The sequence below is a fragment of the Heteronotia binoei genome, chromosome 3 (assembly GCF_032191835.1).
Source record: "Heteronotia binoei isolate CCM8104 ecotype False Entrance Well chromosome 3, APGP_CSIRO_Hbin_v1, whole genome shotgun sequence".
NCBI lineage: Eukaryota > Metazoa > Chordata > Lepidosauria > Squamata > Gekkonidae > Heteronotia > Heteronotia binoei.
In genome coordinates, this window is record NC_083225.1 from 23,576,154 (window position 1) to 23,589,337 (window position 13,184).

The 13,184-nt window shown below is 46.9% G+C and overlaps 1 protein-coding gene across 1 annotated transcript in view; it reads left to right on the forward strand.

Moving 5' to 3' along the window:
- Positions 1–4,746: 4,746 nt before the first annotated feature.
- UCHL3 (ubiquitin C-terminal hydrolase L3) overlaps positions 4,747–13,184 on the forward strand; it is a 63,958-nt gene continuing 55,520 nt past the window's right edge. Inside the window, exon 1 of the mRNA XM_060233588.1 lies at positions 4,747–4,959. Coding sequence (XP_060089571.1) covers positions 4,918–4,959 — 42 coding nt within the window. The 5' untranslated portion in view covers positions 4,747–4,917. The remainder of the gene's footprint in view (positions 4,960–13,184) is intronic.

The following is a 13,184-nucleotide window of genomic DNA, read 5'->3' on the forward strand; positions in this document are numbered from 1 at the left end:
CACAATTTTTTAAAAAACTTAAACCATGCTTAAAATGTTAGCACTTGTTGGTCTTAAAGGTGCTTTCTTTGTATTTCTCCCATTTGATCTAGGAAACTGGGCAAAGAAAGCTCTGTCTCTTCCCTTCCTTCCCTAGGGAATGGGAGGAGGAAGGAGCCTCAGCCAATAAAAGGAAGAGACGCTTGACTCAGTAGCTCTGCTGTGCAATTGAGAGAGCCTAGAAAAACAAGCCACACCTCCTCCACTTCCTCTCCAAGGAGCCTCAGCCAATGGAGAAAATAGAGGTTTTGCTCTGTAACTCCTGAGCAATCCTTGCAAAGCAAGCTGTTATGCAGAAGGAAACAAAAGAGAGGGAGAAGGAAGCAGATGACAGCCAGTTGCTTGGGGGCCTGATAGGAGCCCTCTGGGGGCCTAATTCGGCCCCCAGATTGCATGTTTGACACTCCGCTTTAGAGCTTGTGTGCGTAGTGGTTAAGAACAGCATACTGTAATCTGGAGAACGGGTTTTGATTCCCCACTCCTCCCCCATGAAGCTAACTGGGTGACCTTGGGTCAGTCACAGCTCCCTCAGCCACACCTATCTCTGTTGTGAGGAGAGGAAGGGAAGGCAATTGTAAACGGCTTTGAGATTCCCTAGGGTAAAGGACAGCAGCGTATAAAACAATTCTTCACAGCAGACTTTTTACGGGGTGGTTTGCCATTGCCTTCCCCAGTCATCTACACTTTCCCCCCAGCAAGCTGGGTACTCATTTGACCGACCTCGGAAGGATGGAAGACTGAGCCAACCTGGAGCTGGCTACCTGAAAACCCAGCTTCCGCCGGGGGATCGAACTCAGGTCATGAGCAGAGCTTAGGACTGCAGCACTGCAGCTTTAACACTCTGCGCCACGGAGCATAAAAACCAATTGTTCTTCTAGTTCAGCATTTGTTCAGTCGGACAGTCGAGTCCGACTCTGTGCGACCACTAAACTGCAGTGGCTAATAAATAAGGAAGTATGAGACAGAGACTTTAATATCAACTATGTGGCTATGCACCATTGCCAAATATAATTGTTTACATACCACGTGGATGCCGTAACTACAGAGCACAATCCTAGGCATATCTATTCAGAAGAAAGTCCCTCTGTGTTCAGTGACACTTCCTCCCAGGTAAGCATGCATAGAATTATATCCGCAGGTAAGCAGGCTGCACTATTGTCAAAAGAAACCTGCGGTTAATACTTTATGTGGCATTTAAAAAAAAGGTAAATGTAGTTCCCTGTGCAAGCACTGAGTCGTTACTGACCCACGTCACATCACGACGTTTTCTTGGCAGACTTTTTGTTACTGGGTGGTTTGCCATTGCCTTCCCCAGTCATCTACACTTTTCCAACCAGCAAGCTGGGTACTCATTTTACCAGCCTCAGAAGGATGGAAGGCTGAGTCAACCTTGAGCCAGCTATCTGAACCCAGCTTCTGCTGGGATCTGCTCAGGTTGTTAGCAGAGCTTGGACTGTAGTACTGCGGCTTATCACTCTGCAACACAGAGCTCTTATTATGTGGCATGTTGGCACACTAATTTATTTTCCCTGCCACTATGCATATCAAGGGTGATACAGACGCATCCCCTAACATCGGGCACTATGCAGCAAAGATGCATTGAGATGCTATGATAAACTGTGGCTCCCTGTTCACTGTGCATTTTGGGATGTACAGCTGTGCCTCATTTTTTAATGTGCTCACTACTGATTCCCCCCCCACCCCCATGTATCAGAGTGAAACGTGTGCATTCCACACATCCATGAAAGTTCGTGTGATAGCAACAAGATCCAAGGCAGGTATGTATTATGGGAGATTCATAAGATTCCGGAAGTACCATCAGTGGTTATTAACCAAGATGGATGGTTTAATAAGGACATTGTGTTCTAGAGACTGTTCCATATAGACTGCTGGAAATTAGCGTAAATAACCATGAATCATTCCTTAATGGCCAGCTCGTTTCCACTCAAGCTGTGTTGCCTAATAAAAACTGGTTGACAGACAAATGTGTGCCACAGAGAGCTTTATTTTGGTCATGCTTAGTAGGGGGAAAAAACCATGTTAGCAGCACATAGGCAACTGTATTTCATAGGGATGTATTTCATTAAAGGTAAAAGTAGTCCCCTGTGCAAGCACCAGATGTTTCCGACTCTGGGGTGATGTCGCATCAAGATGTTTTCACGACAGACTTTTTATGAGGTGGTTTGCCATTTCATTAGGTAATTACAATTGCCACAAAGAAAGACAGTGTATATACCTTTTTATACATTTGTTTGCTTTTTTAAACGTGTTTTTGGTCTGTCTTGCTTTCTGTAACATCTTTAAAGCAGTTTACACACACACACCTGAAACATAAAATGAAGAAATGTTCAAAGAAAATAAAGAAAAGTTCAAAGACTATATCTGTGAGTACTGGAGCTAGGGTCAAACAACATGGGAATTTTTTTGCCGTCTTTATGCTCTGCTTGTACATTTCCAAAAGAATCTTTGGCTGCTTGTTGCTGGAAAGAGAATACTGGACTAGACCAACAGTTTGCTCCAAAAAGTCATTCCTCATGTTTTTAGGTGTGCCAACACTGTACTGGAAAGAAGATGGCAGGCAGGAGCTGCACATTTGTATGTTAAAAGAATTCACTACCAAGCACTTTGACATATGTGAAATATACGACAAGTTAATGGTCTGTGCACAAAACCTACAAGTTGAAACTGGGAGGCACAATGTTCACTTCCACTCCCACACGCTTGATTATATAGGGCAGGTGAAGCCTGAGTCAAATTTTCCATCTTGCCACCCCCAAGTATGTAAGAAACAGCTTTCTTGGAACGCAAGGCGGCCTTGCACTTTCCTGTTTCAGGTCATGGAGATGAAATTGCCCTTGGGAAGTGTTGGCTTGAACGGTACATTCCAGGAGGTGTACACAAAGGGCTGGGACAGGGGTCTCCCTAGATTTTTGAAGAAGTGTAGCTGTGTTAGCCTGCTGCATCCCAAACAGCAAAAATAAGAATCTCACAGCACCTTAAAGACTTGCAAAGCTCCAGTTTTGCTGATAGAACTCGGTGGGGGTCTGCTTGCTTTTCCAGGCTCTCTCAATCACACAGCAGAGCTACTGAGCCAAGCCTCTTTTCCTTCTATTGACTGAGGCTCCTCCCCCTCCTGGTCCCCGGGGGGGGGGGGGAGGAAAGAGCTACCATGAGTCAGAATCCACTTCCTCAAATGGATGGCAAATTTACATTCAGTTGCAAGACCCATTTATACCCAGGGCAGCAGGAAGAATCCAAACCCAGGCCAATTGGTCTCTTTAGCTTTAACACATTGCAATGGTCCTTTGGGAAACCAGTGCCATCCTATAGTAATTCCTAAGAGATCAATGCATCCCAGTTGCCATTCTCATTTGTGTCACCCTTATGAACAGGAAGGACGTGGGAGATTTTTAGAAACACTTGCAAACAGGAATCTTTAGGTCAGGGCTTTTTTTTTTTTTTGTAGCAGGAACTCCAGCCCTAAACTGGAGTCAGAATTTTTGATTCCAGGACACTAGAAGCCCTCCCACTGTGCCCCCCCCCCAAGCACCAAGAATACAGAGCATCACTACCCCAGACAGAGAGTTCCAACAATACTCTGTGGCTAACAGCCACTGATGGACCTCTGCTCCCTATGCTTATCCAATCCCCTCTTGAAGCTCTCTATGCCTGTAGCTGCCCCTACCTCCTGTGGCAGCGAATTCCATGTGTTAATCACACTTTAGGTGATTCTGTTCTCTGGGTAATTCTTAGGGTTGTCAAGTCCAATTCAAGAAATATCTGGGGACTTTGGGGGTGGAGCCAGGAGCAAGGGTGTGACAAACATAACTGAACTCCAAAGGGAGTTCTGGCCATCACATTTAAAGGGACCACACACCTTTTAAATGCCTTCCCTCCATTGGAAATAATGAAGGATAGGGGCACGTTCATTGAGGCTCATAGCATTGGACCTCCTGGTCCAATCTTTTTGAAACTTGGAGGGTATTTTGAGGAGAGGCATCAGATGCTATGCTGCAAATTTGGTGCCTCTACTTCAAAAAAAAAAACAGCCCCCCCCCCCTTTGTAAGTGGTGTGAGCCTCTGTTATACGCTTAGTGCTTCAAGCGCATTTCATAATTTTTGAATCAGCTTTCAAGTAAACCCGTTTCATGCATTAAGCTTGTGCAATTTTTTGGTAAGAACTAAAAAAGGTTTATTGAGTGACACTGGAATTTTGGAACACCGTTTCTCACCCACCTGCGGACTGGCAGCCGCAGAATTCTATTGCAACTCCAACGCGCCCCATTGCACGAATCAGGCGACCTCTGCACCGTCTCTGATGCCTCACGCTCCCGCTCCCCCTCTTCCTTTTGCTTTCTCTTCTGGCCCCTCAACCGTGACAGGTGACCTAAATTAAGCCGCCAACATCATCTCGCCGCCTCGGGCAGTCCCGGAGGAACTATCGGATCGGGAGAGCCCACTTGGGCCAAAGCGGGGAGGAGGACTGACGAGAGTCAGACAACACCCAGCGGCCGTTTCCTTTCCCTTCAGGCCTCAAGTGTTATTTTTTTGAGGAGAACAAACCTTCACGGGTCCAGTGTGGGCTGAGCTAGAGAGGGGAGGAGAACTACGGGGAATTAGGGGACCGTCTCTCCCCCCTCATGTTTCGCGTTGGTACGGGCCACCCCGTGGGTTTAAAGCGAGGAGGGAGAGGGGCGGAGCGGGCTATTGGCGAAGGCGGGGGGGGGGGCAGCGAGCGAGCTAGCTGTCAGGCGCCGAGCGGTGGGAGCCAGTCGGGCAGGCGGGGACAGCAGTGCGCGTGCGCGGGAGGGAGCCGGGGAACCGCCCCTTTCTTCTTTCTTGTGTCTCTTTTTGCCTTCAGACAGTGCAAGCACCGAGATGGACCCTCACCGCTGGCTGCCCCTGGAGGCGAACCCGGATGTAAGAGAGGGAGCAGACCGCTGCTGAGGGCAAAGGGGTGGGAGGGTGGGTTGCAAAGGTTGAGGGAGGGGAGTCGGGGAAATGCTTTTGGTTTGCTGGGGGGGGGGGGTCACAGTGGGAGTGGCAGGTAGGGTGGGGGGTGGGTAATAATGCAAGTTTATTGGGGAGGGGGCTGCTCTGTGGGTGCTCTTTGCTACTTCCCCATAAAACGAAAAGTCTTACAGGTGAGAGTTCATTTGTTGCATTTGAGGAAATCCCCAGGGCTGGAATGAAGCTGTGTGAGTCTTTGAGGTGCCATAAGATTCTACTTCAGGTCAAGCTAGTTAATTGAAGAATCAAAAATTCTGTCCCAGTTATCAGTTACTTTATCTTTAATGGGATATATAGATCCAGATATAGACATATAGATAGATAGGTAGATATATATGCACACACACACATGCGCGCACACACACACACACACACACACATATATACATATAGGTGAACTGGACTTTATCTTAATGCTAAATAATATGTTCTAGAAGGTTCTATATACTATAGTACGGGGTGGCCAAACTTCCTTAATGTAAGAGCCACAAAGAATAAATGTTAGATGTTTGAGAGCCCCAAGACTTGAACGTCAGATGTTTGAGGGAAGGAAGGAAAATAGATGGGGGAGGGAGGGAGAGGTGGAAAGAAATCAACCTTCGCTTTAAATGCATTCTCCAAGCTGCCAGCTAGCTTGGCTTGGAGAAGTGATTTAAAGAGAGAAATCCTTTCTTCCAGTGGGGCGGTAGGGGCTTCAAGAGCCTCGCGATTTGTGTGAAAGAGCCACAGTTTGGCCACCCTTGCTATAGTACTTTACGCACAGTAGAATTTTGTTATGTGTGGAATTGAGTTACTTGACACTACCTCATTCAATAAGGTTCTGTACAACTTGCAATTTTCAATAAACTTACATGTTTTTTTTAAAAAGTATCAACCTGGGTTAGTTTTGGGACGGGAGACCACCAAGGAAGTCCAGGATAGCGCTGCAGAGGCAGACCAACCTTTGAATGTTTCTTGGCTTGGAAACCGCTCAGGCTTTGCCATGTTGGTCGTGATTTGGTGGCACTTTATACACACACGCAAAATTTAAAGGAAAAAAAAAAACAGTTTGAGTCCAGTGGCACTTTTAAGTCCCGCCAAGTTTTATTTAAGGAATAAGCTTTTGCATGCAACACACCCTTCTTCAGGAAACTTATACCTTGAATAAAACTTGGGTTGGTTTCAAAAGTGGACCCAAACTTTGTTCTGCCGCTTCGGACCGCCATGGCTACCCACTTTGAACACAAAATAAAAGTTTGCCTGGGAAAATGAGATGCCATGAGAGGGGAAAATACATTTTTCTTCATTTCAAGAAGCAGAATAGCCTTATGGCACTTCCTGTGCAAGGCTTGTGGACCAAAAATGATCTCTTCGTTTGCAGTTGAGAAATCCTCACTGAAACAGATAGTGTCAGGGGAGTGAAAAGATTGACAGGCTCTCTGGCTCAACGGCAGCTGTTGTAGACTGGAGCCCATGTCTCCAGATACAATGAGGGATTCCTCATTTGGCAGTAATTTTAGGCAGGGGATATGCAAACAAAAACAGCAGGGTCAAGGAGCTATGAAATGCAGGAAGTGCAGGATGAAACATAACTTATGTAAAATTAAAATCTAATCAAGCATAATGGAGGCCGCTTAGTGTATCTTGTTGACACACCGTTTGGTGTCTAGTTGACAATGGGGTTAGACGGGATGTCTCAGGATTTGTAAAGATAGTTAAACACTTGCAATGAGTGAGAAATCTCAAGTCTTTGATGGGAGGAGATAGTGTGTTAGGTTTATTTAACAGCTATTGCTTTCTTTGAGGCTAGCTGCCTTGAGCCGGTATACAAAAAGTGGAGTATACGTGTTTTAATAAAAATGATAAACTGAAGAATGTGCAAGGTGCCTTACAGTAAAAGATCTGAAACTTTCAGTCAACAGAACTCTCTAGTGGAAAAAAAAATGGCATTTTTACTGACTGGGTCAACACTAACAAACACAAACAGCAGTAATCTAAAAGCAATAAAACAGGAGATCTCCGGTTAGATAGTTCGAAAGGCTTTCCTGCTTCTGCATTTTGTGTTGCAATGATGGGGTTTTTATAGGTGTGATGACTCAGCTAGGCAGCACAAAATAGTCTGCAGGTTTTTGAGCGTGTAGCTTCACTGTTTTGGAATATTTTGGTCAGCCTTAATGAAAGGTATGGTGTGGCTTTTGTTTAGATTTTGCTTTAGACCAGTACATCTACTTTCAACCTCTGTTTTTCTGTTCTTTTTTGCAGGTCACGAATCAGGTGAGCAGCTTTCCCTGACCTTTTAGTGTCTTCTTTTTAAACAGTGATGTATCTTTCTGTTTAGGTTTGTGCTCTTCCTTGTTTTTCAAACAAAGATAACTTCTCTGCTTCCAACCATTCTACAAAAAAAATGGTACTCTTGGCAGTCTTTGCAAGGAAGGCTTTTGGGGAATTTTAAAACTACCTTTTAAATAGTTCAGGTGAAAAAAAAACCATCATGACAAAGTCAGTGTATTAGGTGTTTTTGTAGGTTATGCTAAACTCCGTATTTGATTCCCCACAACCAGAATATGCACTTAACTGAGCTGATAAATGGAAGATTAATGTAAAATTGAGTTTTGCTCTCTGGGGTGTATGAACCAGTGTTGTATATCATGCTATTTAAAAAGCCATGTCAGCATTGCTTGTGAAACTAGCCTTTGTCCCTTATGTAATTAAATTAGGACGTCTGTAAGAGGCCGGCTTTCAAAAAGATCTTCTTTCTCCTTAGATTGGTAAATTATGATAACCCCTTTTTTAATGAGATGGAAACTTTGGCTGCCGTCTAATGGTGGGGTTAGTTTAAATTGACTTAAAACCCTAGTTGGTACAGTATAAGAAGACTGCAGCTTTTTACCCCGCTCTTTTCTCTGAATCAGAGACTCCGAGCGGCTTACAATCTCCTATATCTTCTTCCCTCACAACAGACACCATGTGAGGTGGGTGGGGCTGAGAGGGTTCTCACAGCAGCTGCCCTTTCAAGGACAACTCCTGCCAGAGCTATGGCTGACCCAAGGCCATTCCAGCAGCTGTAAGTGGAGGAGTGGGGAATCAAACCCGGTTCTCCCAGATAAGAGTCCGCACACTTAACCACTACACCAAACTGACTCTCTTATACTTGCCACTTGGATTTTAAGACAACAGGAGGGGGAAAACTTCTGAATGAGTCCCTACCATTTAATTTCCCTGCCCTGGATAACCCAGGATATCATCAGATTTCAGAAGCAGGGTTGGCCTTGAGTAGTATTTGGATGGGAGACCACCAAGGAATACCAGGGTTGCGACGTGGAGGCAGGTAACAGCAAACCACCGTACGTCAGCTGTGATTTGATGGCAAAAACCACAGCAAATTATTTAATTGTAGAGTACCTTATTTTGGATTCTTTCTCTCTCTTTAATTCTCCCATATATCAGTTTGGGCCAACTTCTTTGCTTATGGCCACAGGTCACTGCAATATAAAGTAATATTAATAGTACATTATAAAACAAACAATAGTCTTTGACTAAAAGCCTATTAATGCACATGACAGGGAGGAGGACAAAAGTTCCTGCCTTATTCAGATGATCTGTAATATAGGAACAGGAAGTGACTGGGCAGATTCTTGCTCAGTTTTCTCAATGGCAGCAGGAAGTATTTTGCTTCTGTACTTCCGTTCTTGCCTTGACCTGAATGGCGCAGGCTAGGTTGATCTTATCAGATCTCAGAAGCTAAGCAGGATCAGCCCTGGTTCGTACTTGGGTGCAGGGCTCATTTTGTAGCAGGAGCTCCTTTGCATATTAGGCCACGCACCCCTGATGTAGCCAGTCCTCCAAGAGCTTACAGATCTGTTAGTACAGGGCCTACTGTAAGCTCCAGGAGGACTGGCTACATCAGGGGGTGTGGCCTAATAGGCAAAGGAGGTCCTGCTAGAATTCCTTACAGGGCTCTTCTCACAGGGCCTACTGTAAGCTCCAGGAGGACTGGCTACATCAGGGGTGCGTGGCCTAATATGCAAAGGAGCTCCTGCTACAAAATGAGCCCTGCTTGGGTGGGAGACCCCAAGGAAACCCAGGGTTGCTATGCAGAGACAGCAGTGGCAAAGCTTGTGTCTGACCTTGAACCATATTGGGTAGGTATTAGTTGGCATTTTGAGGGCACTTTCCACCACTAATCTGAATGTCTGTTCTGGACCACCGTCACCTTGTCTCTCTTGCATTTCACAATACCCTACCCCTAACAAAGTTATTGGGGCATAAGCTCTTATGTTGCCCCAAGACTCTTGGGTGAAAACTGGAGACAGTGACATGCTTCATCTCTGTTCTGCCACACCTCTCATCCTTCTGGTTTTGAGTCCTGTATGACCAGTCCTAGATGACACAGGAGAAAAGGAAATGGGCTTCCGGAATGCTTAGGCAATATGACAGTCTTCAGCTGAGTGACAGTAATTAGAATTCAGGACCTAGTTGGAAGGAGGAAAGGAATTTTTGGGAGGGGGGTTGTGGGCAAGAGAAACAAACAGGATGTTGGACATTCCAAATAGCAGTAGTAGAAGAGGCTGGATTTATTCCCCCCTTCACTACCTGAAGGAGTCTCAGAGTGGCTTACAATCTCCCTTCCACTTCCCACAACAGACACCCTGTGAGGGAGGTGGGGCTGAGAGAGCTCTCCAAGAACTGCTCTTGAGCAGAACAGCTCTGAGAGAGTTATGACTGACCCAAGGTCATTCCAGCAGTTGCGTGTGGAGGAGTGGGGAATCAGACCTGGTTCTCCCAGATAAGAGTCCGCACACTTAACCACTACACCAAACTGGCTCACAGAAGAAAGCTTCTGGCTAAACAGTTTAGGTGGCAAGTGGGTATTGAACCATTGGGAAAAGGGAATGCTGAATGAGTGTCCTTAGCCATGTGTCAAATTTGAGTTCAGAGTGTGTTAGGAGCTCTAATTTAAAAAAAAAAAAATCATGGTATTTCGTTAGTGGTATCCTGGCATTAGAGAGCAGTGTAAGATCTCTTTCTTTTGCTGTCATAGGGCCAGACTAGGTGTGGTATCGTCCTTGTGTCTGCCACGAGCAGAGCCAGTGCGTCCATTAGGCAGCATGAGGCGGTTGCCTGGAGCACGGCTCTGGGGGGAGGGTGCCAGTTGTGGTGCTCCCACCCACCCTTGGTTCCTCAGCGAGGAAAATAGTGGACTGAGCAGCAGCGGTGGGGCTTTCAGCCTCAGCAAGCACGTGCGCCGCTTACTCACTTGCTGTCACTCCGTCCCTTGAGTCAGTGCTTCCAAGCATAGATGTGAGGGGCGGATTTACAGCATGTGTGCATGCGACTTACGGTAACTTGCAAGCTGAGGCCGGAAGCCCTGCTGCGGCGGCCACTAAGGTCACTGTCACCGAGGAAGTGAGGGGTGGTGGGGGGCAACTGGCCTGGGGTGCTGGCCTTGTGCCGCTTCCCTGGCACCAGCACTGGCCACAAGGACACCAGTGCTGTTCAGAAGTCATTTTAAAATGCTATGAGCACCTAATTGGGCCTGCAGCATGGCGCTTTTGTTTCCCTCTGTACCTTATCAAGTGTCGAAACAGCTGTCTGTGTTTGGGGGGTGTATGTGTGTGTGCAGGGGTGGAATTCCAGCAGGAGCTTCTTTGCATATTAGGCCACACCCCCTGATGTAGCCAATCGTCCAAGAGCTTACAAGGCTCTTTTTTGTAAGCTCTTGGAGGATTGGCTACCTCAGGGGTGTGTGGCCTAATACGTAAAGGAGCCCCTGCTGGAATTCCACCCCTGCGTGTGTGGCCTTTTTGGTGCTTGAAGATCAGGCCCTTAAAGCTTTTCAAAACAGTGGCAACATTCTTGTGGTGGCTGTGAGGATGCCATTGTGTCTAGTTTGGCCGTCAGGGAAGGACCAAGAACATAAATTGATGGTTATTCATGTGGTAACAAGATCTTTCATAGCGAATAAGTGTGGGTCGCCACCCAAACTCTCTCTACACTGTGGACTCTTGTGAGCAGAAATTCTAGCTTGTGAGCTACTGCATAAATTAGTTTGCTCCGGTGCCATTTTTCCTGAGCGAAGACAAAAATGTGTGAGCCGGAGGCTAAAAATCTGTGAGCTAGCTCACACTAACTCAGCTTAGAGGGATCATTGGTCACCACACTCCATTCATGAAGGAATCTCCTTACAGATCTGTCTGTGAATCTCTTCTACATCTGTCCGGTATCTGATTACTTGCCTTTGTTTTTCTTTCTGAGTAGTGAATCTTACTTGCTTCCACCATCTTTCTGCGATTACGGGATACAGCAGACTTTTTTCTCTACCTGCCTGTTCCCCCCCCTCCCTTGTTCGTTGCTTCATATCAGTCCAATTACTGTGTCATATCTCAGCCTTGGGATGAAGCAGTCATCTGATCTCCCTCGGCAAGCGCAAACGCCCCCAGACGAGGAGTGTTCTCCTCTGCCCCACCTCCCCGACATACAGGTCGAGCACAATGCTGTGTGATGCACCACGGCAGCTGCTGCTCTTCCCGCCCTCCCCTCCCATGGTCCTAAGTCCCGGAAGATCAGAGTCAGGGCAGGGTGCCATGTTGACAGCTACCACAGCACAGCTTTGCAGATCCCTGCACCTGTCCTTAATGACAGAAGGAGTGTGTGACCAACTGCTGTTTTCTCCCCAGCTGGAGAAGTTGATGTAGATCACTTGCGTTCTTCCTTTGTCGCCCAAGGTGACTTATGTGGAATTTTTTTAAAAAATGCGGGAAACCTACACAGCAATAAAAGCAATGGCTTCAAATCAGGGCCAGCCCTTCCACTAGACAAATTAGGCATCCGGAGGTCCACCAGTGAGGCCAGGACACGAAAAGCCCTCCCGCTGTGGCCCCCCGGCAAGCACCAAGAATACAGAGCATCGCTGCCCCAGACAGAGTTCCCTCAATATCCTGTGGCTAATAGCCACTGATGGACCTCTGCTCCATATGTTTATTCAATCCCCTCTTGAAGCTGTCCCCTCTTGAAGCAAATTAGGCATTTACCTAGGGTCCTGGCCTGGGGGTGGCAATGAATTGGGCACCCCCCATATGACTCGCAGAGGCCTTCCCCATTCTTCTGTTGCCTTCCCCGCCTCCATCTCTCCTCCCTTGCTGTGGAGGCGGTGGGGTGCTGCAGAGGGGGGCAGCGCTGCAGAGGAGTGCGGGGGGCCAGCCTAGGGTGCCGTGTGCCCTAGGACTGGCTCTGCTTCAAATAGTTTAAGAAGAGCACACTGCAACAAAAGTGCTGGCATGGGAACAGACTCCAGTGCAGGGAAGACTCACTTCATGTGTCTGACAATACCCTGGGGATGGACACAGTTGCTAAGAGAGCCATAGAATCATAGAGTTGGAAGGGACCTCCAGGGTCATCTAGTCCAACCCCCTGCACAATGCAGGAGACTCACAAATACCGTCCCCTAAATCCACAGGATCTTCATTGCAGTCAGATGGCCATCCAGCCTCTGTTTAAAAACCTCTAAGAAAGGAGAGCCCACCCCCTCCCGAGGAAGCCTGCTCCACTGAGGAACCGCTCTAACGGTCAGGAAGTCTTTCCTAATGTTGAGCCGGAAACTCTTTTAATTTAATTTCAACCCATTGGTTCTGGTCTGACCTTCTGGGGCCACAGAATACAATTCCACCCCATCCTCTTTATGACAGCCCTTCAAGTACTTGAAGATGGTGATCATGTGTGGCACATACTCCTTGCTTCCATCCCTGGGCACACAGATTAGGATCTTAGCAGAACTTCAGAGGGCATGGATATACGTCTATATGGGCAAGGGTCGCTCATCAGTTTCCCTGTGGGAAGCTGGAGGAGGCAAAACCTGTGGGATGAGTTTTTGCAAAACGGGCTTATCTTTTAGATAGACTTCGTCGGGAGAGACTTGGCACAGGTTCTGCAGAAGGTTCATTTTTATAATGTGCACGGTGTGAAGATCTCCAGAGCGCCCGTGTCTGATCTGTAGAGCGGGCTGCAGTGTCGCCGTGGTATCTCTGTGTGATCTGCTGTGGGGTTGGTTTAGGCTTTAATTAAAATTCTGTTCCCTGTTTTGCATGCAAAGGGGTTAGATCTGCGAGTGTGAGAGATGCCTTAGACCACGGCGTTGAGATCTGATTAAGACTTGGGAA